At 41.0% G+C, this 24,929-nt stretch overlaps 5 protein-coding genes across 9 annotated transcripts; 3 read left to right on the forward strand and 2 right to left on the reverse strand.

The window, feature by feature from the left end:
* Positions 1-7,244: 7,244 nt before the first annotated feature.
* On the reverse strand, positions 7,245-8,773 carry LOC119549102. The gene is made up of 2 exons (XM_037856837.1): positions 8,267-8,773; positions 7,245-7,994 (listed from the first exon to the last, which is right to left on the reverse strand). The coding sequence occupies exons 1-2, from the start codon at positions 8,615-8,617 to the stop codon at positions 7,452-7,454; spliced, it is 894 nt and encodes a 297-aa protein (XP_037712765.1). The 5' UTR covers positions 8,618-8,773; the 3' UTR covers positions 7,245-7,451.
* Positions 8,774-11,102: 2,329 nt separating this feature from the next.
* LOC119549103 (high mobility group protein D) lies at positions 11,103-14,523 on the forward strand. Of its 2 annotated transcripts, none has more exons than XM_037856838.1 (3): positions 11,103-11,234; positions 13,548-13,752; positions 13,819-14,523. In XM_037856838.1, the coding sequence occupies exons 2-3, from the start codon at positions 13,603-13,605 to the stop codon at positions 14,005-14,007; spliced, it is 339 nt and encodes a 112-aa protein (XP_037712766.1). In that variant the 5' UTR covers positions 11,103-11,234; positions 13,548-13,602; the 3' UTR covers positions 14,008-14,523. The 2 variants fall into 2 exon arrangements, with proteins under 2 accessions (XP_037712766.1, XP_037712768.1); XM_037856840.1 differs by lacking the exon at positions 11,103-11,234 and adding an exon at positions 12,031-12,053.
* A 406-nt stretch (positions 14,524-14,929) lies between these two features.
* LOC119551113 (transport and Golgi organization protein 11) lies at positions 14,930-19,092 on the reverse strand. 3 transcript variants are annotated; one of them, XM_037860293.1, is made up of 3 exons: positions 18,943-19,092; positions 18,141-18,770; positions 14,933-15,824 (listed from the first exon to the last, which is right to left on the reverse strand). In XM_037860293.1, exons 2-3 carry the CDS (start codon positions 18,696-18,698, stop codon positions 15,549-15,551), a joined length of 834 nt encoding a protein of 277 aa, XP_037716221.1. In that variant the 5' UTR covers positions 18,699-18,770; positions 18,943-19,092; the 3' UTR covers positions 14,933-15,548. The 3 variants fall into 3 exon arrangements, with proteins under 3 accessions (XP_037716223.1, XP_037716221.1, XP_037716222.1); XM_037860294.1 differs by having other exon boundaries at positions 18,141-18,767; positions 18,943-19,026; XM_037860295.1 differs by lacking the exons at positions 18,141-18,770; positions 18,943-19,092 and adding an exon at positions 15,885-16,007 and having other exon boundaries at positions 14,930-15,824.
* LOC119551115 (MIT domain-containing protein 1) lies at positions 16,270-17,314 on the forward strand. Its single transcript, XM_037860296.1, has one exon. It carries the CDS (start codon positions 16,396-16,398, stop codon positions 17,215-17,217), a length of 822 nt encoding a protein of 273 aa, XP_037716224.1. The 5' UTR covers positions 16,270-16,395; the 3' UTR covers positions 17,218-17,314.
* Positions 19,093-19,811: 719 nt separating the features above from the next.
* Positions 19,812-23,908, forward strand: LOC119551422 (lamin-B receptor). Of its 2 annotated transcripts, none has more exons than XM_037860763.1 (3): positions 19,812-19,931; positions 20,288-20,659; positions 21,708-23,908. In XM_037860763.1, the coding sequence occupies exons 2-3, from the start codon at positions 20,312-20,314 to the stop codon at positions 23,508-23,510; spliced, it is 2,151 nt and encodes a 716-aa protein (XP_037716691.1). In that variant the 5' UTR covers positions 19,812-19,931; positions 20,288-20,311; the 3' UTR covers positions 23,511-23,908. The 2 variants fall into 2 exon arrangements, with proteins under 2 accessions (XP_037716691.1, XP_037716692.1); XM_037860764.1 differs by lacking the exon at positions 19,812-19,931 and adding an exon at positions 20,165-20,195.
* The last annotated feature ends 1,021 nt before the right edge of the window (positions 23,909-24,929 follow it).

The raw sequence follows: 24,929 nt of genomic DNA on the forward strand, positions 1-24,929 counted from the left end.
GAATATGTTAAGAAAATACATATCTAACTAATGGCATTAACACTTTTACTATTTTATATACCACAAATAGGTTTTTTAGGTATTTCCTATATAAAGTAAATAAAAATTTGTGTATTTTAGTACTAACATGAGGAGTACTTAATATGGGAATCTTCGGGCAAAATATATATCTGACAGTTGTCATTGAAAAATTATTTTTATTTTGCCTAGAACTTCGAATTTTAAAAATTTGTAGTAATATTATGTGTATCATGGGAATTTTAAAAGACATTTGATTTTTTACCACTACTGTGTAGTTACTGGGTATGAGAATATGATAGGAAAATAAAAATCTTAGGAATGCCATTTAAATCTGAAATAAATATATATAATGTGACATTTTTGGCCCTACATGTAAAATGGTTAGATTTCAGTGCAAAATTGAAATGATGGATTACTGTTATGGTAAAATATAATAATATAAAATATAATATATAATATAAAATATAATATATAATAATATAAATTCAGCTCACTATCTCAAAATAATAACTTTTGGAAGTGACAATTTTGATTATACTAACACCTATGATACTAAAAAAAAAACTTAAAAAAAAAAGGTTGTGGTGTATCCGAAAACAATACTTATCTTAGGTCCTTAGCCAAAGAAATGTGAACATACTTTTACATTTGAATATAATAACTGGTAATCGAACTATACTAGACATGATAAATATTTTTTTAAATTCATTTTAAGCCTTGGAAATATTTTTAAACTTCATAATAATAAAATATAGGATTAAATCACTTCCAATTCATACAAAAAAAAATTAATTTAGTCACTAAAATGATCAAAACATGGGTGTAAAATTACAATGATCATACATCAGCGAAATGACATCAGATGTGTGTTGTTGCAAAGGGCCTTATCTAATCGAACAGAGTGACAGACGGGCCATCGAAAGTTGGGCCACGGAAAAGCGCACTCATCGAGTCGACCAGTGCCGCCTGTTTTCCGTTCGCCAGTATCTCGCTCTATAGAGCCGTCGAGCTGTAGACCGCAGTACAGCACGGTTGTAGCTACAGAGCAAAATACGAAAATACGAAGCGAACGAGTGTCTGAAGGGGAGTCGGTGCGAGCGAGACGGGGCGGCGGGTGCGAGGGAGAGCGACAGAGGCGGTCGTTCCACATACGCGACTGCAAAGCAAACACAAACAACACATGAAACCGAAGAACCCGATTCGTTTGCGTGTAGCGTATGCGCAAGGCAGTGGGACAATCTGGACCCGGTCTAATGATGAACCGCTTAACGGATTAACCAGATTTCTGATCTCTGATTCCTGACGCAAGTCCCAGTAACAATTTCGCATTGGGAAAATATGATATGGCCATCTTTATAGGAAACTTACTATACTATCTTTAAGAAAAGAAATGCGGTTAGCAGGGGCAGCTGAAAGATACAGATACGAAGCGACAAGCTAGAAAGCTACCGTTCTCAATTTATAATTCAATTCGAATATCGCTAAAGGTTATAAAAAAGCTTATGAATGGATTCTTGTAAGCCACAATTATTCTGAAAATAGATTTATGATTGCGTATCTAAAAACTCAATTAAAACAAGAACCATTTCTGGTGATAAAATATGGCTTGAGGAAAATTTCTTATAATCTTCTATATTTTTAAGAAAAATACTTCAATTTAAAGCGTCCTTTGGCTTGCATTTGGTTTTCCATGTGGGATAGGATAGTGAAGAATACTGACACACCCTTAAAAATAAAGTATTTTATAGAAAACAGGACTACGAATACCATTAATCTAGATCTATGGTAGAATGTAAATATCTTTTGGATATTTTGAGCAACTGTATCCTTTGGCGGGACAAACAAGGTAACGAGTTTTACAGATCGTTGACCTCAGCCCAAAACAGTTCGGGGTGCCTACGTGAGAAAGGGGTTGCTTTGCCGCATATAACATAATGCCTCTGGTATACCAAAATCCGGAAAATGCTATAATATATCTAGATCCAGAAATGCACATTTTTTTGGCGTTGCTGATTATTGGTCCCACCGTGCCAGTGGGTCGGTCGATTATTATGGCTGTTTGTCGTCTCATTTCAGCCGTGTGTCTGTGTGTAGCTCATAGCATGAAGCCAACGGCCCATAGGATGATATCGTGGAGGGTGTTGGGTGGGCTCTGATGTTATGGCTCGGTGTTGGTTTCGGTTTCGATAAACGGGGGGAGGTGAGAGACCCAAGCGGACTGCAGTCGGCGACTTTCGGTGGTGGCAATTGTCGGCCAGCTGGGGACGTGGATGAAGGGGTCTCCTGCCGCTCATCAGGATTGTGGGGGGGGGGGGGGGGATTCGCTACTCTATCGGTAGGAGTATGCAAAAACGAACCAGCTAACGAGCCGAGCGAACTGGCGACACCGCTTCATCGAAACGGGGACGCATGAGGCGCACATTTGACAGGATGTGGATATAACAAGCCTGGATGCGTATGTACTTCGTGTAGCTCTCGAGAACAATCTGCTCGAAAAAGAGATGCTCTAAGGTGGAAATATAATATAATATATAAGATATAATATGATATTAAAGAACTCCCTATATTTTGTTTCATTTATTGTTTCTATAAATATTTCCTTGCTTTGTTCCATATTAAATAACTTTTCCTCGCAATAATAGATACAATATTTTCAAAATAAACAATTTTGTGAATTAAAGAAACGTTTAAGGTTAAGAAATATTATTTAGTATATAGTTAGTTAGCATTATATCTAGATAAATCTATAAAAAATATCCCATTTAAAGTATAGATACAAAAAAAGGTATATCAAATCATTATATATTTTAACACATTTAACGAAACCATTTATCGTTTCAACAAAAACGGAATCATGATTATCAAAACTCAGAAAGGCATATTGGATCCTCGAGCAGAAGATACCCCATACACACACATTCTTCTTGCCTGCCGCAATCTGCTGCAACTTTTCATCTTGGTAATGGCCTAAGAGTATAGAGGGTCTCTGTACTTTTTGTGTGTACTAAGCATTCCTCTATGAGATCCTTGGTGTCTCGGTCTACCTTCTTCTCCTTTCCCCTTCCCCCGACCCTGCTTTACCCAGCTTAGGTTGATTTTCCTGCTGCCTGGACTCCTTGGACAGGCGACATGAGAATATGGACTCTGACTTGGTTTCGCCTGCAAAACATCTCGCATTTATTCGGTATACGAGTATGTGCGGATTGGAGGGTCGAGAATTTGTGCCTTTCATGGAACTGAACTGCATGGGTTTTGCCTTGAGTAAGTGAATGTTGCCAACAACACAGACACACTCGCGTATCCTTGTTGCAGACAATCAGGAGACTGAAGTACTCACAGCAGGATGCAGGCAAACATCCCAGCGAACAGGGGTTCCGCATCGCAGGAATCGGGAACACGGGGCACTTGTTGTTGCCGCTCCTCAACGTTGCATCGGTTTTACCATACCATACCATACCATGCCGTACCCATCCCACTCGAACCAATATGCTTGGCATATGGACTAAATGTAGTTGGTTCCTGTCTTTACGGTTACGTTTTATAGAGGGCCTTATGCGCTCTATAGGGAAATAACTTTTTGGCGCCACTTTTTGTAGGGGATCGTTTAGTAGTGATTAAAATTTAGCAATAATTCATGTAATAAGGTCATACATAAAGTTTGTGAATTTAAATTGCACGTTAAGTTGGGACAGCTTATTGGAGATAATGCTGGTATCTTTCCTTTAAGCATGATATTATTAAAGTGAAAAAATAGGTTTTATAAATATACTTTACGAAATGGATTCTTGAAATGCATGGAGTAAACAAACCATATCATCATTCGTATGTTTATAATATTGGTTACAATTTGGAAGCTTAAAGTTTGATATCAGTATTTATTATTTGATTTAGTTAAATACTTTAATATATTAGTAGTTAATCTCTGGAGTATCTCTTTAATATTTTTCTTGTCATACATTCACAGAATATCCCCAATATCATTGCCTCACTCTTTTTATCCAGGGATTAGTTGTATGATGCTTAAGATCAAAGCATTATATCAACATATTGGTTGAAAGGGAGTAATCCGTTATTAATTGATGCTTTGGTAAAAGCATGTTTTAATTGTTATCCTCTTAATCCTTCTGCTGTCGATAGAAGTGGAAGTCTTTGCAGATTCAGACCTCTTATAAATACGTTCCGTTCTTGTTCTGAATCGGATTCTCTTTCGATTTCTGTGTCGGTTTTGCACCTTCGACGATGTTCGTTTCTGCCGAACAGCTGATGGTGGCGTTGCGATGATGATGCATGTGCTTCGAAAGGGGGAAATCGGGGCAGAACTTGGGGGCTGTTCGCTAAATAATACGGATGGCGATGGCCCGACGACGCGATGTTGTTTCGCCAGAGTGTTTTGGGTAGAACTCGCCGCTAGCAACAACGGGTATGGGTATGGTATGGGTATGGGAATGCCCCCACCGGCCTCCACGGCCAAGTTCAGTATCTGTATCTTCGGCACATTCCATGGGGCCTATTGTTGCACCACCAAACAGAGAACCAGTGGCAAAACCAACACGAGCAACAGGACCAACTCCTTTGTGACCCAATTTAAAGCGAGGCGCCAAAGTGCTACCTATTCCCCGTCCATGTGTGGGCGGTCTACAGTTCAAGTTCTCTAAATCGATGGTGGTTTCCTGGTGGCTGTGAGAGAAGTGGGATTTTAAAAGTATTTAAAAGATGCTGTTGATGATGATATTACTTTTATGGTTACTAAATAGAGAATTTTACAGACTTTTAACAAAGAATCATAGCTTTTTATTACAAGTATAGTTCTGACCGATCAATTTTATTTTTATATATTCTTCAAAAGTATATGATATAAAACAAGAAAGGAAGTTAGCTTCGGCAAGCCGAAGCTTATATACCCTTGCAGCTATAATTATTAAATTTAAAAACACAAAAAATGATATTCCCAATAGTATAAGATAATATGTCAAAAAACACCGAAGCTATAATTTGGTTCATATTATTTTCGTAGCAATTTTCCGATCGTTCCTATGGCAGCTATATGATATAGTCGTCCGATTTTGATAAAATTAAATTCGAAATTCAGAACTAATTAAAAAATGTTATTTCCAAGCGTAGGAGGTTATATGTTAAAAAACACCGAAGCTATAATTTGTTTCATATTATTTTTCTACCAATTTTGCGATCGTTCCTATGGCAGCTATATGACATAGTCGTCCGATTTTGATAAAATTTAATTCGAAATTCAGAACTAATTAAAAAATTTTATTTCCAAGCGTTGGAGGTTATATGTTGAAAAACACCGAAGCTATAATTTTTTTCATATTATTTTTCCACAAATTTTCCGATCGTTCCTATGGCAGCTATATGATATAGTCGTCCGATTTCGATAATATTTAATTCAAAATTCAAAATTATTTAAAAATTGTTATTTCCAAGCTTAGGAGTTTTTATGCTAAAAAACACCAAAGATATAATTTTTTTTCATTTTTTTGTCCGATTATTCCTATGGGAGCTATAAGATATAGTTGTCCGATCCGGCTGGTTCCGACTTATATACTACCTGCAAAAGATATAAGACTTTTGGGAAAGTTTCAGCCCGATAGCTTTAAAACTGAGAGACTAGTTTGCGTAGAAACGGACGGACAGACGGACAGACGGACAGACGGACAGACGGACAGACGGACAGACGGACAGACGGACAGACGGACAGACGGACAGACGGACAGACGGACATGGCTAGATCGACTCGTCTAGTCATGCTGATCAAGAATATATATACTTTATGGGGTCGGAATCGTCTCCTTCACTGCGTTGCAAACTTCTGACTGAAATCAATATACCCTCTGCAAGGGTATAAAAATAAAGATAAATATATAAGATATATAAATTCTAAAAAGATACTTTTTTATTTAAGGTTTAACCTCAAGATTCTTTATTTTTTTCCAATATGACAATTTTTTAAAGATTTGTTGAATTTGGGAGTGGCGGAGTTATTTCTCCAGTTTCAATTGATCAACTCCCGTTGGTGCTACATCCTTGAGGATACTTTATCCATAATATTGCATAAGCCTACTTTAGTTTTATTGTACAAATAAATAATTACAGTACATAATACAAAATTTATTTAACAAATTTGATTTATACAAAGGGAAGTTCCACTGTAGCAGGTGAACTGCCCAAGTTCAATACCACCCGCTCTGGGTGTGATGCATCGATCTTATCACTCCAAAATTTGAAGGTCGCCGGTGAAGGCCCTCTAAGAACCGCTAAGCCCGACTTGCGATTTTGGGTAGGGTGTTCATATGTATGTTGCGAATAAAATGCCAATGCTGATAAGCAAAAACAACAAAAACCGTGCGTTTTGTTGTCGCTTGTCGTCCGGTTTCACAGTCTCGGTTTTCTCTCTTCTTGAGGATTTATTGAGCACACACAGCGAATATACAAAGATGGATGTGTGAGTGAATGCGTCATACTGGCCGAAAAGGCCAAAATCGGCCAAAAAAAGATATATCCACAATTGAACAAAATAGTATCTCCGACTGAGAAAAGATTTAATTGAATTCTACACAGAGCATTACATTATGTCATATTTACACGCACCTTACACGCGTGTATTTTACACGGCCCACCAACACGAGTGCAACTCAGGCGCGAGAGAGAGAGAGAGCGTCTCTGCCGACGTCGGCAGAGTTTCCATTTCGCCTTGCTGAGCGGTTTCGGTACAGTACGGCAGTTCTTAAAAAAATATAAACTTATACACATTTTTTTTTAATTTAACAAAATAATATACCAGTATTTTAACTTATACATACATACAACGATAACTTTAAGCAATTTAAATGAAATACTAAAATATCATAATGAAATTTATAAGACTGAAAATAAACAACTACTTCGGGAAGGTGTAGGACTCGAACCTTTCGGTATTATTAGGACAAATTTAATTTGATATTATGATGAATATTACGAAAATGAAAATTTTAAATTAAATTCAAAAATATCAAAACTTTAATTATAGGGACTTTCTTTGTGAGGAGTAGGTCCTGAAAATGGGTTTCTGTTAGCATACTTGGGGCCATCATATCATGACTTCCAAAAGATTTAAATTAAAATTCAAAGTCATAGTTTCTCTTTCAATTTTATTCAAGTATATGATTACTTTACTAATATGTTATTGAAACAATTAATTTACTTCTTAATCATAAGAAAGATGAGGCTCTTTTCAGTTTTGAGTTTAGCACAATATGTAACTGCAGAAGTGTTTTCCTACAAAAACAATCTTGGTTAGTTCTTAAACTAAAGGTATTTCTTCAAGTTATTCAAAAAAAATAACTGAGAATCGTATTCACAGATAGGTTTTAAGGAATGTTCTTTTTATGAAAAACAAAAGATAACTTTTAAGTCAGGATTTCCCTCACTGGTTTTCAGTTAAAGATATCCACATCGCACGAGTGTCCGCCTATCTTGCGACGCTCCATGGAGATCATGTACTGGATTTTGGACTGCATCACCATAGCACTGGCCAATGGCATGTTTCGGATCTGAGCAGCTACGCTGAGTCCGAAGAAGGTGAATTCGTCTTCACCTCGCATGCCCACACCCAGTCCAGCTCCATTCGTCCTTCCAGCTACCGATGATCCCATTCCCAATCCCAAAACCTCACTCTTTTCGGAAAGGGAGCAGGCCGTCGACATGGGGAGTGGCATCTGGGCAGGTGCCGAAAGTGGAGCTGTATTGATCTCGGCGATCTTGGGCAGCGATGGCGGCGGGGTGGGTGGCTGATCCATGGGCATCGGTGCTGGAAGGACAGTAAACAAGGACGACGGTGTGGGAATCGATGGCATCTCTGGGACAGACATGTCATCTGGATCCGGTTTTATCTCGGTCTGGAGCTTGATGGGCTTCAGCCTAGTTAGACGAATCTGTAGGCGCTTCAGTTGCGGAGTGGTTGATGTTTCGAATTCATTCTGGGAAAGGATAGCAGAGAAGAACTCATAACGATAAATATTTGAATGATGTACTGCGTCAAAATTAGGAATGCAACTCTCTAGCTTTTATAGTTTTAGAGATCTCAACGCTTATATGGAACATAATAAGAAATCATTGGCAATGAAGATATCGCTAAGTTATTATCTTAAAAGAAAAAATGGCAAATATCTAAAAGACCTTTTGACCTTTTCCCAAGTTCGGAAGTCAAGGTAAAGAAAATAAATTTAGAGATCGAAAGATCTTCTCTTACCGTGTCCAAGAACTCGGCCAGGAATCCGTGGAGTGGGGCAAACCAAGGCGTCTTCGGCTGATAGCCCGAAATGGTTCGTATCTTCTTCAGCTCCTGGTGGTACCCAGTGCGAAGATTCTTGATCTTCATCTTGACGCCCTGGATGGTCAGACATGTTTCGTATGGCTCAATGTCAGCATTGATCCCCGCCTGAATTCGCCGGTAGGCTGCGTTTCTAGCTCGCCGTAGGTAAGGTCGCTTGTTCCATAGACAAGGTTCCCGGCCGTAAAGCTCGACGAACTTGACCGTACGCTCGTCAGAAAAACGATAGGGAAGCCCGACTACGCCGGGTGGTACCACCGGATTGGTCATGGCTGGATTGAAAAATTGATCTTTTTTTGGTAATACTTTCTATTTTCAGAGAACCCGCTCTATGAATATTATAATCTGTATGCCTTGCCAAAAAGCAGAAAAGGGCGAAAGCACAAATGATAACCTCTCCGAACAACTGCTGCTCCCCAACTGACGTTGAACATGTTGCTTTCTGCTTTTCTGCTGCTTTGCTCGGCCCCACTCCCGCCCCCTCTCCTGCTGTCTCATTCGTCTGATGCTGCTTATGTGATGCTTATGTTTTTGCAAGTCTGCTTTCAAGTGGGAGGCAAAGCACAAACGCAAGGAATTTAACACCGCTGTTTAGAACCCAATTTGAGACTGGATACGAGCATTATTTTACGAGTTACCAAACGAGAATGCATTTTCAGCAGGTATAAAAACTTCAATTTGTAGTTGGAATATATGAAAAAAGTTTGAAAATACCCTTGACTTTATCGAATTACTGTTTAGAAAAGTTTTCAACGCCCAAAACCCCAGAATAAAGCATGTAAACAACGATTTTTTCAAGCAATTCCAAAGCAAAAACGAATGAAAATTTGCTGACGATGTGCTTTGTTGCTTTTACGCTGCTGCTCGAGAGAGAGGCGTGGAGAGAGAAGGCGCAGGTCCGTTATTCGAGAGGCGCTCTTGGAGAACAGTGGCGCATCGAAGGGGGTTTCGGCTTTGGAAGCCCCAAAAGGGTGTGCACCAACCACTGTTGGAAGTTAGTTCATGAAAACAACACGCTCTGATATGATATAACCCCCTGGAAATATTGTTTGGGGCCACTACTGTGCTAAACAATAAACTTTGAAGTTACTGATGCAGCAAATATGCTTTATACACGCAGAACCTTAAGGAAGGGGCTTGTCGGGTTAGAACTATATCATAATAATAACATCAATAATTTAGATACAATTACTATAAATAATTAAAATGCAGACATTCTCAAATTGATTGGTAAGCATTTATTTTACAATTCTGAAACCTAAAAACTTAAGATCCTTTCCCCAAAAGAAATCCTGCAAACGCCCCTGCCAGTTTGTATGCAATTTTTACATACAACATACAGACATAACAAAGCTGAACTGAAGTTGTCATGGAAATGTATGCTCTCTCATTTTGCAACTGGAGACTGAAGAATTGGAGAGGGATCGCCAAGTACACACATTGAACATTAACAGCAGCTGTTAATTAACAGTGCGCTCGTGTATTTTTGCATTAATATTGCATTTCCTCTAGACTCGTATACCATTTTTTCCTTAATGCGCCCCTCATGCAATCTGGATGCAACGGAATGCAGTTTCTGGTTCCCTTCAGGTAGGTTCCATCTTCCTCATCTGCCTGCTTGTCTTTCCCTTCCCTCGTCCTGTTTTATCCTTGGCTATTGTGAGCTTGCAACAGCGCGTGACATCGTTATCCTTTGTGCCTCCGGGAGGAAAACTGCAGCGGCAATTTTGGGATCCATTGTTACCGTTTTCGGGGCATTTACGATTTGATTGTGGGAAAATGCGTGGCAGCATCTGCCGCCGAAAATCAGTTCGGAATGTAACGGTTATTTCCCTATTAGGATTTTCTAGGAATGCTTTCCAGACTCCGATTCGAAACTATTAAAATATTGTAGGTTCAAATGTTATAGAAAATATATTTAAATGGGCCATACGCTTTAAAAAAATCCTTTAGATGTAAACGCTTTTTAAAGACAATGATTATTAACCTTAGAATAACGATGAGCAAGGATTAAATGAATAAAATTTTTCATGTTCTGTTTTCAATAACTAAAAAATTTTACTTTTTTTAATAATCAAATACCCTCCAACTAGGCGAAGGAAAAAATTGGTTTATCACCAAAAAAAACACTATACAAATTTCATATTTTTAAAATGAGAATCAGTATTGCCTTTGACTTTTGTTCTGATCAAACGTTTGTATGGGAACTATCGAAATACAGATGAAATATTCGTCAAGCAAGAAAGAGAATTTCTCGTAAACCGAACAGAATAAATAGAGTGTCTATAAGAAGTAAAACCGAACTAAAAAGTTTAAAGTATTTTATAGAGAGGGTAAGTTGACAAAAAAAAAACTACTATTTTTTTAGAAATAATTCCGGTTTTAAAAATTTTTGTGTTTTGGTTAATGTTTTTAAGTTCCCTACCTAGCTTACATACTTGCTGGCTATAAATTTTTGGCGCCATTTTTAAAAAGCGACCCTCGTTCTTTTTGCGGTATGCGTTCCGTTCGACTGAGAGAGTTTTCTGGTCTGGTTTCTTTGCAAGTATGCGTTATGCAGAAGAAAATTCGATACTGCAAAATAGTTACAGTCTTTTTCTCGGGAATTGTAGGGAAAATCGCACTAGATTTGCTTTTCCCAACTAGTTAATCTATTATTGTGGCAAAAGCATTTTCCTCCTTTCCTGCCTAGCGTTTTATTTGTTTTTACATGCCATTTATCGGCTTCCGCTTTGCTCGTCATCGCAGAGAGCCACTCTCCCTCTCTCCCGCAGCCGCGTCGCTGCCGACAGCGCTGCCGCTGCCAGTCGGCGTTCCCTTCGCACTTTTCGTTCTGCCGGCAGACGCGTTCTTCCGTACAGTTCAATTTTCGAGCCACAAGCGCAAGGTTGGTTTCCTCTCCCAAATCCCAAATAACATAGTGCAAAATATATCTGAGAAAGTATATTGAATAAGTTGCCAGACTTTTATTTGTTAAGTGCCCAGTGAATAGTCGAAAATAGCAGTTTTTCGCCGTGAAACTAGTGACTACCATTTTCAGGCGGCGCGTGTCTGTACCCCAGAGGCAAAAAGAAGAGCGGAGAAATCGAAATCGTTGCCATTTTGGCTTTGGCTTCTTTCCTTTGCTCGCTGCTTCTTAGGCCTCGCCTCAAAATGGCCGCCGATGTCGCAATTTTCCCTGTTTTCGCCTAAAACTTGCATTTTTCGGCGGATTTAGTTATTAGACGCCTGTAAAAACGCGCGCTTTTTCGCCTATACTATTTCCTATAAGATATGCGTTTTTGTGCATTTGTTTTTACCCGACATTTAGCGTTTTCTCTTTTAATTCGCCGGTTCGGCGAGAGAGAGAGAGAGCGCGCGCTTCCGCTCTCCCAGAGAGCACCCCTCTCCGAGCTGCACTCTCTAGCTATTTTCTTTGTTAATAATTTGTTTGTTTTGTTTGTTGGCTATTAGATATTGGAAAATAGGAGGTATTTATTAAATCCCTATCCAAAGATATATGTATGTAGTGGCAAAAGTAAAAGAAAACGCAAAAACAAAGCCACGCTCTCGCGAACATCTGCCGCCTTCATTTTTTTTTTGCGCAACTCTGCCGACGCCGACGTCGACTGCGGCAGAGCAGAGCGAATACGTGTGAGAGTGCCGCCTTCATTTTTGGCAGTCGACGCCAACTCGTTCAGTTTTTTTCGAAGAACGAGCGGCAAAGGTTGGTCCACGGAGCTCTGCAATAAAACATCTCCATAAAATAATAGAAATACTTGTTTAAACAATATAAATTCTGTGATAAACACAAAGTGCTAGCAGGCCTCTCGGTTAAATAAAACAAATATCCATTGAAGAGAGAGAGAGTGAGCGATTCCCAGGAGAGTGGAGACTAAACACGTTGAATTAGCCACTTTAATTGCTGAAAACCCTATTAGAACAGCACTAATTGGCTGCAAAATAAGTGTTTTCTCAAAAACCTGTACCTCAAAATGCCATTTCCCCAGCATTTTCGAGGTTTTTTCTCAGTTTTTCCCTACATTTTGAGAGCGCGTCGCAGCCTGTACCAATATAAGGCAGTCATGGCATACAGAAAATGTGTGTCTTGCCTTTTCGCCGCCTTTCGCACTCGCCAGCCAAATTAGTGCCTCTTTTTGGGGCTAAAAGAAGGACTTTTAAGCCCTCTAAATAGGTGCATTCCCCAGGGTCCATACAATATTGCCCCGTAGAACGCCAATTAACTTCATATTAATTATTAAGTGGCGCGCGTTCAAGCAGATAGAAGAAGCAGCAAGCGCGAGAGAGAAGCGCGCGCGCGCGCATTTTTCAGTTTCTTTTTCTCACTTCTCTCCTGAGAGAGCTGAGCGTTGGCAGTGGAAGTAGTTCCATCTCCCTTGCGCCGCCATTGCTCTGCCTCCGGTGGTGGCTTGCTGTCCCGCTCTGCCGCCGCCGCTGTTGTTGCTTTCGCCTTGCTCTTTGGTACAGGAACATGGCGCGCTGCTAAACGGAAAATGTGCTGCCCATAACATTTTGAATTAAATGTTTAGTTTTGGCCCGGGAGTACAGTTCCACAGGGCAGTTATAGGTTATTAGTTATCTATATATGATCTATAAAAAAAATTTAAAAATTATTAAACTAATTCAGAATTTTCTCTATACCATATAGTTTAAAAAGATCAAAAATTGTTGGGTTGTTTTTTTAATGCAGGAAATTCGATATGAGACTATATAGGATATAGCAGTTATAGGATATTAGTTAGATGATCTATAAAAAAAATTAAAAAATTACTAAACTAAAAGGTCAAATATTGTTTGGTTGTACAATTTTTTTAAAGCAGGAAATTCTATATGAGACTCCATAGGAAAGATCTTAAAAAATATTATATTTAATTGTTTAATTTTGTGTTAAAAAGTACAGTAAATCACTAGAAATCAGTTATAGATAACAATAAATAACCATAATCGTCTCGGCTTTGGTATATTATATGTTTCTTATTAGGAAGTATATTCCAGCAGTTACCATAGATCTTACCTTACAAGTACAGAAGTAAATATCAAATTAATAGAAAGAGGGGTAGTTATAGATTGTTAGTTAATTATAGTCTGGGTTAATACTAGGAAAATGCTGTTCAATAAAGTCTGTAACTTGTTTTTATAGCTTAGCTAGGGAGTCTTAAACTATACTATATCTAACCAATTATCCCTTTTCTACTTGCAGCCAATAATACCTAGTGTAACACTTGTTAAATAGTTTCAACAAAAACACAAATAACATGGCCGATAAACCAAAACGTCCTCTCTCCGCCTACATGCTGTGGCTCAACAGTGCCCGCGAGTCGATCAAGAGGGAGAATCCCGGCATCAAGGTTACCGAGGTGGCTAAGCGCGGTGGCGAATTATGGAGGGCAATGAAGGACAAGTCGGTGAGTAGTCTTAACCCAAAATAACCCAAATACCCCTTATTTATACCGCTCTTCATTGATTCCTAGGAGTGGGAGGCCAAGGCTGCCAAGGCCAAGGACGACTACGATCGGGCTGTCAAGGAGTTCGAGGCCAACGGCGGTGGTGGCGGTGCTGCCAACGGTGGAGCCAAGAAGCGCGCGAAACCAGCGAAAAAACCATCCAAGAAGAGCAAGAAGGATGAGTCCGATGAGGACGACGATGATGAGAGCGAGTAGACTGCTCATACTTACCCCTATCCATCACCAAGTCACACACACACAACAATCCAGAACCAGAACCCACAAGAATACAAAACACTGGTGGCAACACCACATCTCCCCCATTTGCATCCATAAAAGTCCCCCTAATATAGAATGCCAAGCCCGATCTATCATCAACAAACGAGATCTGTTGAGGTTGCAACTAAAATCACACACCACACACACGAGAGAAGAACAAAAATACGTGAAAATAAGCAAAATTGTATTTATACATATGAATTTAAGTTTATAGTAGAGTCGTTTCTCTTATAATAATACCCCAAAATACAAAGAAGAAAGGACAACCAACACGAAAAGGAGAAGAATGTAAGAAGGAAGTACGTTGAGGTGTTTTTTTGTTCAGTTTCTGTTTCGTTTCGTTGGAAAAAACGATTGCGTTTCAGGGATTGAAGGGAAAATCGACCTTGCATATAAATTTTGTAAAGTAAACGATAAAATAATTCCATTAAAAATAAAAAAGATACAAAAATGGCAATTGTTCTCTCAGTAGTTGGATAAGATCGACTCGATTGTAAACTTTAAGATCGGGCTGGAGGAAAAGGGATAAATATCCACTTCACAGACAAAATACACACGAAAAACAAACAAACAAAACACCGCAAATGAAACAAACGAAATTTCGCTCAGGTCTTTTCGTCATTTTGCATTAAACTTAATGTTTAACGTCTTGTTAGCTAAAGATGTATAGCAGAAGAGGAAATCGGAAGGTAGATGAGACAAGCAGATGTAATTGCATTTAATCGGTAGTTTTAATTGATAACTATACGTATAATTTAATGAGAAAACCAACAAAATAAAATAAATACATTTTTTAAATGCGTTGAAAATGGATAGCTCTTTCATTTGCTGGGTAAAGAATAAAACACGGGGTTCTTGGTACTTTAAACGTTTTATTTTAAATATCATTATGAATTCAATAGTGATTCATGCTACACTCTAAAATGATTTCTTTCGTTTCCGGTAGTTATGCAAAAATCAATGCCATGACTTCTGTGGGATTTAGTGAACTATTATATATTTAACTATTTATCGTATGGGATTATCGCATACAAATACCATCAGAGTTCTTGTCTTCACTTTGGGATTAGATTATCAAATGTTAACAGATCTACAACAGAAACAACCCTTTAAACAATATCTTTTCAATGCAATGGAGTGATGATTCGGTCGAGGGTTGAGATTAAAGCTTAAATTTAGATACATGCTCCTTAAGTGGTGCCAGATCTTACAAATTAAGTATGGGGGCCTTTGTTTCTTGGTTTTCCACGGTGTACAAAACAGAACGGTGTTGCGCTTATTTATTATCGAGCTTAGAGACTACGAAGTTATGTATGGCAAACAAAAAACAAAGTCTCTCTCAGAGCCTTTCCACAAAAGAAACGATGAAGTCAAGAAACGAAAGAAGCTGTGTTCCAAAAGGGTGTCCGTAGCAAGGCGGTGGTCATCCTAGCACCCACCGAAGATCTCCGACCATCTCAGCAGCCTGACCCACACACCTAATTGCGATTCAGCCAGAATATTGTCTTGAGTACGAAGTAGGCCAGGCCCAGACAGTAGACGATCTTCTCCCGCTGCGTGCGCTGCTCGTTGTTGATCTCGATGTTGAGCACCCGGCGGTTCAGCTTGGCCAGCTGGCGCCTCAGATACAGGATCTCCTCGTGGGGCGTCAGCTCGCCCATGGGCGTGCCCTCGCGGTGCGCCAACATCGAGGCATCCAGGTTGTTGTGCTGCTGGTTCAGCTGCGAGCGTTTGCTGGCGCTGCCCGTGGTCAACTGAAAGAAGTAGGGTATTCGAGGATTAGCGATTTACAAAGATGGGCTGGGGCTTTATACCATTTCGAAGTGTTTGGCTAGGAAAAATACAGCGGAGGTGGGAAATTTTGGAGAATATTTGTGTAATCAATGTGACAGACGTTTAAAAGACTTGAAAGTTGTAGATAAGGGAAGTTTCAAATGGTATACCAACTCAAAAAACTACATTAAATCCAAATTCTCAAGAATTCGCGGTCCATCGATAAGATAGAAAAACTATAGTAAAAGGGGAACATTTTAGTACAATCTTTGTGAATTGAAAGTTGCAATGATATGCCACCTCAAGTACCTACATACATACAATAAAAAAGTCTAAAGAATTCGCGTTCCTGAGATGGGATGAGAACCGTATACCCTATTTCACAGGCAAATAGATTACACATCTTCCGACAAAAGTAAGAGGTACTTTGCTAAGATTCCCCCTCAACATTTCCGGTGTCACAGCAGCTTCTCTATAAACAATCAACATTCAAAAACCCCCCTAAATCGAAATTTCTGTATAGTCAACAATTCTGTTTTTTCGGTCCGCACAATGACAACCAGTCCAATCTTCGCCGATGTTGCTGAAGGCGAGCTGCCCAAACTAGAGGCGATAATCAGTGCCCTGAAGTGCGAGCAGACGGGTCACATCATGGAGGCGATCCTGCTCTACGAGGAGAGCATCTTCAAGTTGTCCCAAATGGCTGAGGCGGAGCCGAGTCGCCGCCAGCTGTGTGGGAAGTACCTGAAGATGTACGAGGGGCGGGCCAAGCAGCTGAGGGACCAGGTCAAAGGTCACCTGCACTCCAGCCGCATGCTGGATCACATCACCATCGAGCAGGGAGCCAGGGGCAGGAGCTACCAGCGCTTGTTTGGCCCCTATTTGGACGACGGTGTGAGGGAGGCCCATCTCAACGAGCCTCACCTCACGGAGCCGCCTCACTTCAGGAACCTGCTCAACTTTCTGGAAGTGCTGGTCAAGAACTGTCGCTATCTGAAGTACATTCGCCTAACCACGAGACCAGACGCGGTGGCGCCCAAGAACCAGTTGCAGATGCTGCAGCAAATGAAGAACGACCTGGCCGGTGGCAACATCCAGATGAACTTCCAGATGGACGATAGCCTGCACGACCGCAAGATTGTGCTCAGCTCGGGAGTGGTCATCAAGATTGGCCGAGGCCTCCACTACTTTGAGCCGGCGGAGGGATCCTACAACCTGGGCCTGTGCGATTTCGACTTTCGCAAGTGCCTGGCCACCGAGGTGGACATCTGGAAGTGCCGGGCTTTTGCCAAGCGGCTCAAGGACTCGGAGGAGGACGAGTACCAGCCGTCGAAGGAGGATCGACCGGAGGCCCATGCCTACTCCAGCGATTAGCAAGAGTGAGAGTGCGATTTCCGCATGGTCGCTTGAAATTAGGTCAGCCGCCTTATCACAGCAGTACTAGAAATTAATAAAAGCAGCAGGTTGTTAATCTCCCAGCTGACTGAATGGGCGGATCGGTTATTGCCATAACCTGGTAGTCCATTGCAACATGTCCAGATTGCAGTTCAAAAGGCAGTGCTGGTGTATTTAAATAAGTAAAGGTTAATAGATGTGGATAAACACTATATTGATTTCCATGACTCAAAATATAGTAAGGGAAAATGATGTGAATAAGCCCATTGTAGTAGTCAATAAATCAGCTCTATCAAATCAAGTGATACTTAAAAGTAACACTAAGAGATTGCTGATAAGTCAACTTATAATTTCACGAGGTGTCGCGAAAGACAAGAAAACAAATCATAAAACGTTAACTGAAGAAACACATGGACAATACCTTACAAAATTAGGACAATATTTAAATTTGACTAAGTTATAACCAACAAAGAAGGATATTCAATGGATTTAATTTACATATTAAATCAAAATGTACATGTTCGAAGAGATCCAGTCAGTAAGGCGAAATTGAAACAAGTTTACAATTAAGTCCATTACCTTCGACTTTGACCTCCTTAATTTGAATTGAATCACATTTAAATAAACAGCGAAATGGTTGGAATAAAATGGTGATTGTAAATTCTATTGTGTATTTAGATTGTAACTCCTAGTGTCTGTTGATACATCTACCTAAATGGAATGATAAATCCACTTTAAATTGAAAATGTATAAGGAAATGCTATGATGTACATGGCAACTTCTGGTGTCTTGTGCTAGATCCACATAAATGGAATGACAATCGAATAAAGAACAACTGAATAAAGAACTAGATCCTCTTTAAAACTCGAGTTACTGATAAGCCCCGCTGCATATTGACTCACCTGGGAGTCCGACTCCACGGAGTGGGTGTCGTTTGTGTGGAATCCCATGCGGGCGACCCCATTGGCACGCACATACTGGGTGGCCGCGTGGCCCTCCTCGTCGTCGGCATCCTCGTCGAGATCGTGGCCATACAGGTGGTGACCGTTGGCCCGGATGGGCGAGCTCTCCTCGGAGGCCGAGGGGAAGTGGTGATCGGTGAGGGTGATGACGCGCGGCGGCGTCTGGACGCGCACCAGGCCGATCGAGGGATTCTTGGGCAGAATGGAGTTCTCCAGCTGGATTTCCCGCGGCGCCGAGCGCGTCTCCAGGTGCTGGTTGTGTCCGAGGACCACAATTCGGTCTGGGACATTCATGTCGATCTTGTCGTGGTAGTTCCAGGAGCTGATCATGCCGTTCTGGTTGGACAGCAGCAGATCCTCGTCGGAAAACTCGCCGGTGGCTTTAATGCGCTTGGGAACCCGCATCCTGTCGTTGATTTCATGGGCAAACTTGGCCTCATTGTACAGATCATCGTCCAGACCATTGAACATGGGCGTCGGCGATTGGGGGGTCACCATGGCGATGTCCTGGGCGTTCCTCAGATCGGCTCCTATATCCTTTATGGATTTACTTGTTTTTGCGCAGCACTTCTGATGGTTTTTTCGTTGATTTTCCCAATTTTTTCAAGGAGGCGGCCGTGAGAGAGACGTTTTCATAACAAATTAATAACCAGAATTTGGGTAGCGCAACATTTTCGTCTGTCTTGTTTGTGTGCCTGTTGTTTCTGTTGCAGTTGGTGTTTCTCGAATGCCTAATACTCACATTGCTCTGGAAAATGACAGGAAAATGTCCGGGAAATCCGTAAGAATTTACAATTTTTCTCCTGCCTTTTGTTATGTGTGAGATAGAACGTGCTAAAAAATCCCAAACATGACAGGCACTGTTCTGTTGCGCGCCAGATCTGGCTTTTTTATAGCTATATTAGCAGAGGCACGATAAAAATCGTTAAATTGAAATTACAAATTTATGTTAGCTCTGAACTATAATGGTGAAGTTTAAATGCTTGCGAATTAGTTTGCTTATTTTCTAAGTAATACTTGTAGTGGATTTCTTTAAATAAATACATATATGTTGTTATTATATTTGTGTTCTTATTTATTATTATCTTATTTATTTTCTCGAAGTACCCTGTTAAAATGTTACTGTAAACTTCTCACTGCGTGCTGTTGGGCGCATTTAGTGTTCCAAAACTGAAAAATATCAACGCAAGGAAATATATACAAATATCTTATCGATAATAAATTATTTTAAAAAAAATATTTAAGACCCCAAAAATAATGAGTATTTATGATATATTTTTAGCTGACTTAATTATTTGGTTATTATTTTTATGAAGAAAAAAAAACATAAGGAATTTCAAAACTCAAACTTAATACAATTGGACATGCAGGTGACTTAAGGACTTAAATCACTAACAATGAAACTTTGGATCTGAAATGTATAGTTTTATACATTTGTGACAAGCATGTGACTCAGTGTTTTTTTTAAATGTACTGAAATGTATAGCTTACATTAATAAAAACCTTTTAGTGATTTTACAGACCCAAAATATCACGATATAAGTATTTATTTTTATTCAAGAAATATCGATATATTGACATGCATATATTTTTCACATCCCTAATTTACAACAAAACTTCCGCAGCCGCGAAAGCCAGACGCGCGTCTTTTTTTAACCAGTGATTTGGGCTGAATTTACGGCATTTCATTAGCCGCAGAGAGTGAAAAACTACAACTAACCAGCAGCAGCAGTGAGTAACTAAGTTTATAAGTGCTAAAGCTAGATAAAACATAGTTAAAACAGCGTTTTAAGAAGAAGCACCAAGCGAGTGCGAAAGAGAAAGAGAGTGAGAGAGCGGTCTCTGCCAGCGTCGCTGCCTGCGGAATGTACAGTTGCGGCAGCGACGTCGCTTTTCCTTTCGGCGCGCAAACAAAAAAAAAAAAGAAAAAAAATAGAGAAAACAACAAGAAAAACTAGAGAAAGCCACAGAGTTACTTAAAAACATTTATAGATTGTGTGTATTTTGTAAGCTATAAATAAAATATAGAACTCGCTCAGGCAGAAAGCAAAGATGACAAAAATGACTGAAATGAATCCATTTTGCAGCACGTTTTTCGACCGGAATCAGCCATGGATCGTCGCCTGAGACGCCCGCGCCGCGCGGACGAAGTGTCCGGCGGCCCAGTTCTGCAGCAGTCCTCGCAGCCGAGCCTTCTGCCGGTGACCCGGCGGGCGGGCTCCCTCTCAGCGGCGGCGGCGGCGGCGTCCACCACCGGTCCCGCCACCCGCACACGTGCCTCGCCCTCGCGCAACAAGGTCGCCGCCCCGCCCTCGCCCGACCTGGGTCCCCGCACCCGGCGCTCCAGTCGCCCGCGGTCGTCGGTGGGTCCGCTCACCGCATCGGGACCGGGATCCGGTTCCTCGCTGCCCCTCAAGGCCGCCATCAAGGCTCGCACGCCCATCAGAGAGGTCTCCGAGGTGAGTACTTAGGAGGTACTCCCCCCCAGCGAAACCAGTTTTCCTGCACAGAGAAAGAAAAATTGTGTATCCCTGCCTTATCAACATTACCAGTACTATCAGTTTACTATGAAATGTTACATGTTTACTCTAAGAATGATATCTGATTTTGTTCTATATTGCAAGTATCATCTGTTTATTCAGCATAAAATGTATATCTCCATTATTTTATATGATCACCAACTAAATGTATACCTTAACTGAATCCACATTGCAAGTATTAATAGTCAGCTATTGAGAGTCCTATACAACTATCACCAATTCATTATTTATGTTTTATGTTCAGCAATGAAAGTCCTAAGATATATAGAATTCAATATATGTATGAGCAATTTCAGTTTTAATACCCTCTTATATTTACCGAATTAATGTCCAAATTGCTAATCAATTTAAAAAGACATAAAGAACTTACATGCTTGTCAGTCGTTATAGTTAAGAACATATATGCTAATCAATTATTTCATATTCATTATCAACATATAGTTGATAACCATTATTGTTTTTTAATCATTTTTATTATAATTAATACAAATCTGTACTATTAGTGGTTTTCTAACCAACTATTTCATATTTCTTATCAACATATAGTTGATTAGCATTATTGTTTCTTAATTAAAACAAATATGGACGACTAATGCTTGCAATCGTAATTGATTTGTTAATTGTTAGTTAATTAGTTAGTACTCCCATGATCCCAAACATTAGTGTAGAGGATATATTTCTTAATTTCCCACTGATTATCTTTATTTTGATTGCATGTGGCATCGGTCCACTTAGCTGATAAAGTGCTTATCAGCTCAGGGGCCAACCCTCATGCGCCACCAAAACATAATTTCGGCTGTAGACTTTAGATTTATAATGGCCGTGTTAAACTGCTGATAGCAGTTGTTAATTACCCAATAAAAATATAAAACGAAATCGAGTAGCCAGAGAAGCCTTATTTATAATACCACCTTTCTTGCCCATCCCACTAGAAAGCTCTACTAATTTTAATCTTCCCAATTAACAGGCCCCGTCGCCCGCTCGTCAGTCGACGTCCAGCAGCTTGCCCCTGGCCCTGACCACCAACACATCCAGCGGGGCCCCAAATAAATTATTCAACACAAGCTCTACGAACAGCGGCAACAACTTCAGTCGCACCACCACAACCAGCTCCACCACAACCACCGAGCGCATCGAGATCCGCGCCGAAGGAGAAGGCGAGGTGGACACAGACTCCATTCGCAAGCGCATCACCGAACGACTCCGCAGATCGGTGTCCAAGACCATCTCGAATTTGGCTGGAACCCCAGTGACAAACACCGAGGAGGGCAGTCGCTACAGTCGCAGTGTTTCCCGATCCGTGTACGATGACGAGAAGTCCTCGAAGCGCAGCTACTCCACTGGCGAGGAGGATATCGAGGAGGAGGACGAGGTGGAGGAGGATCAGTTCCGTAGCTTCAATGTCACCCGGAAATCGGCCACACCGGTGGAAACATCCTGCCGCCAGTTGAAGGCTCCCCGCGAATTCGGAGGCTGGCTGGGTGCCTTCCTGCTGTTGCTCCTGCTGCCCACCATCGTGTACTATCTCACCTGGAGCTGCACGGCCCGCAATTCCTGTCAGTTCAAGCATCTCAATCTGGGCATTCTGCTGGATGTGAACTACCTAACACGTCAGGTGTTCCAGCCACGAGTGGTCGGCGCCTTTGCCGCCTATCAGACTGTGGTCTTTATACTGGTGGCCCTGCTGCCAGGACGACGGGTTCATCTCACCCGGGAGACCTACAAGTTTAACTGTCTGGCAGTTGCTCTCACCCTTTTGATTGCCGGTGGAATCGCCGAGTATCTGAAGTACCCAGTGGTGACCTTCGTTCTGCGTCACTATCTACGTTTCTGCATTTTTGGACTCGTCGGAGCCTTTTTGAGTGCTGCCTGGAGTTACTGGCTGGTGGACAACGCCAAGTACAATGTGCTGCGCCAAACACTGACCAATGATTACGGCAGGACTGGCAGCTTCGTGGTGGACTTTGCCCTGGGCAGACAGCTGAATCCCAAGTGGTTGGGACGCGTGGACTGGAAGCAGTTCCAGTACCGCCTCTCCCTGATCAGCACTTTGCTCTATGCCGCCTGTTATATCTATCAGACACTCGTGTGGCCCCAGAAGCCGCAGATGGCGGAGCAGGGAGGCTATCCTTACCTGGTCAAATACTATTGGAACAACGTCAACTACGATGCGGGCACCTTGCTCTCGGCCAGCTGTTTGCTGCTCTACGTTCTGGATTCGATCATTTTCGAGCACCACCTGAGCTCCTCCTTTGAGTTGCAACACGAAGGATACGGCTGCTTGCTGCTCCTGCGCTACGCAGCCACGCCGTATCTGCTGACGGCGGTCACCAAGTATTTCTACGAGCAACGCATAACCATCTCCTGCTGGTATGCTCCGTTGGGAGTGGCTGCCCTGCTGTCTCTGGGATTGCTGGTGAAGCGTTTCAGCTGCGCCTACAAGTACAAGTACCGCGTGAACTCGCAGAGTCCGATCTTCGCCAACATTGAGACCATCCACACGTACCAGGGAAGCCGCCTGCTGCTCAGCGGGATGTGGGGATGGGTCAGGCAGCCCAATTACCTCGGCGACATCCTGGCCCTGCTGGCCCTGGCTGCCCCAGTGGCCCTAAGTCCTGCCTGGCCTCCTGTCTTGGGCCTCAGCTTGATCATCCTGCTGCTGCTCCATCGCGCCACCCGAGCGAACGCCAGGAATCAGGCGCGCTATCACTCCTCGTGGCATCGCTACTGCACCCAGGTGCGCAGCTACATCCTGCCCAGGATCTACTAAGGACTCGATTGAAGCACTAGTTGACTTTTTATATTGTGGCCATTTTTATTTCGATTTCAGTTTGTTTATATTTTATGTTTCGAATTATATATAATGTATGTATATATATAAATACGTATTCATATTGCTCTAAACCAGCACCCCATACCCCATTCTTTTAAGTACAAAATTTGATTTTACCCTCGCCGACAAACATTTAAGAAAACAACTTTTCGCACACACTAGCTTAGGTAAAAAGACTCCCAAAACATCTAGATTTACGAACTTATGCGCTTAAGATCTAGACACCTTAAAAATATTCATTACTATATTAATCTATATGGTATGCATATAGAATGTACTTTTTAAACTTAATTATGAAATAAAAACTTAAGTTTCTATGCTCTAAAGAAACGCATGTCGACACGAGTTGTTATTTGGTTAGGGAGGGGAATTCCTGTTTCGGAAATTATACCATATTTCAGCTGTGCGCCATGAACTCCTACTAAATATTTTTTGACCAAAAAAACTAGGTTTTTCTCAATCATTTTGCCAAATAAGGTCGGAATAAGGAATGTCATACCTCGTTAAGCTCGTAATTAAATTTCCAATCGATTGGCATTCAAACCTGAAATATTTAATTTTTGACCAATTTTCGCAGAAAAACATGATGTAACCCCTTATGAAAAATGGGAAAATTTGTCAAAAAATTAATTTTTGGAAAAGTGATGGGGATCGGTAGCTTAGGTTGTTAGCTGCTCAAAACAATCGGTCTTTCATCTGTGCGCCTTGTTTTGACCAAGTTTCGTTCCAAAAACCGCACAAAAGTAAGGGTTTTTTGTCCGAAATCCTACTACCCATTTTCAATCAATTGTATTTAAAATATTTCAACTGGCAAAAAGACATATAGGATCAGGACAGATTGGAACGATACAACATAACTTCGCCACAAATATTTAAAATAAGGATAAGGCTACATTTAAATATGTAAAGTTAAATATTAAATACAAATTTACCTGCAAATGGGATATTTTCACAATATCAGCCTGCTAATATTTGACATGAGAATAAAGCAGCCTTTAGAAATTAAAATCTAACTAACCTAGCCTTATAAATAAAATTATTCACACCTTCTCAGGAAAGTTAGTTGAATCTCGATAAGCTCTACGAATCGATTTTCACTTAGAACTTGCCAGACTTAAAGGTCAGAACAGCCCCAAGTGGATTTCAATTTGAATCAAAATACAAGTTATGATGGGGCATATTTCACGGGGTTCGCCAGAAAACTGCGGCTGATGATGATGATGAATGTCAGTCAGCGAATAAAAGAAGTAATTTTGTGTAAAAATACCCGCTCCACCACCGCCTTTTCGGTTGGCCGGACGTACCGCACAAAATTCTGGGGTGTGGGCGTGCCCCGAAGCCGTTACAACTGTTAAT

This window comes from Drosophila subpulchrella, chromosome 2R (genome assembly GCF_014743375.2).
Source record: "Drosophila subpulchrella strain 33 F10 #4 breed RU33 chromosome 2R, RU_Dsub_v1.1 Primary Assembly, whole genome shotgun sequence".
NCBI lineage: Eukaryota > Metazoa > Arthropoda > Insecta > Diptera > Drosophilidae > Drosophila > Drosophila subpulchrella.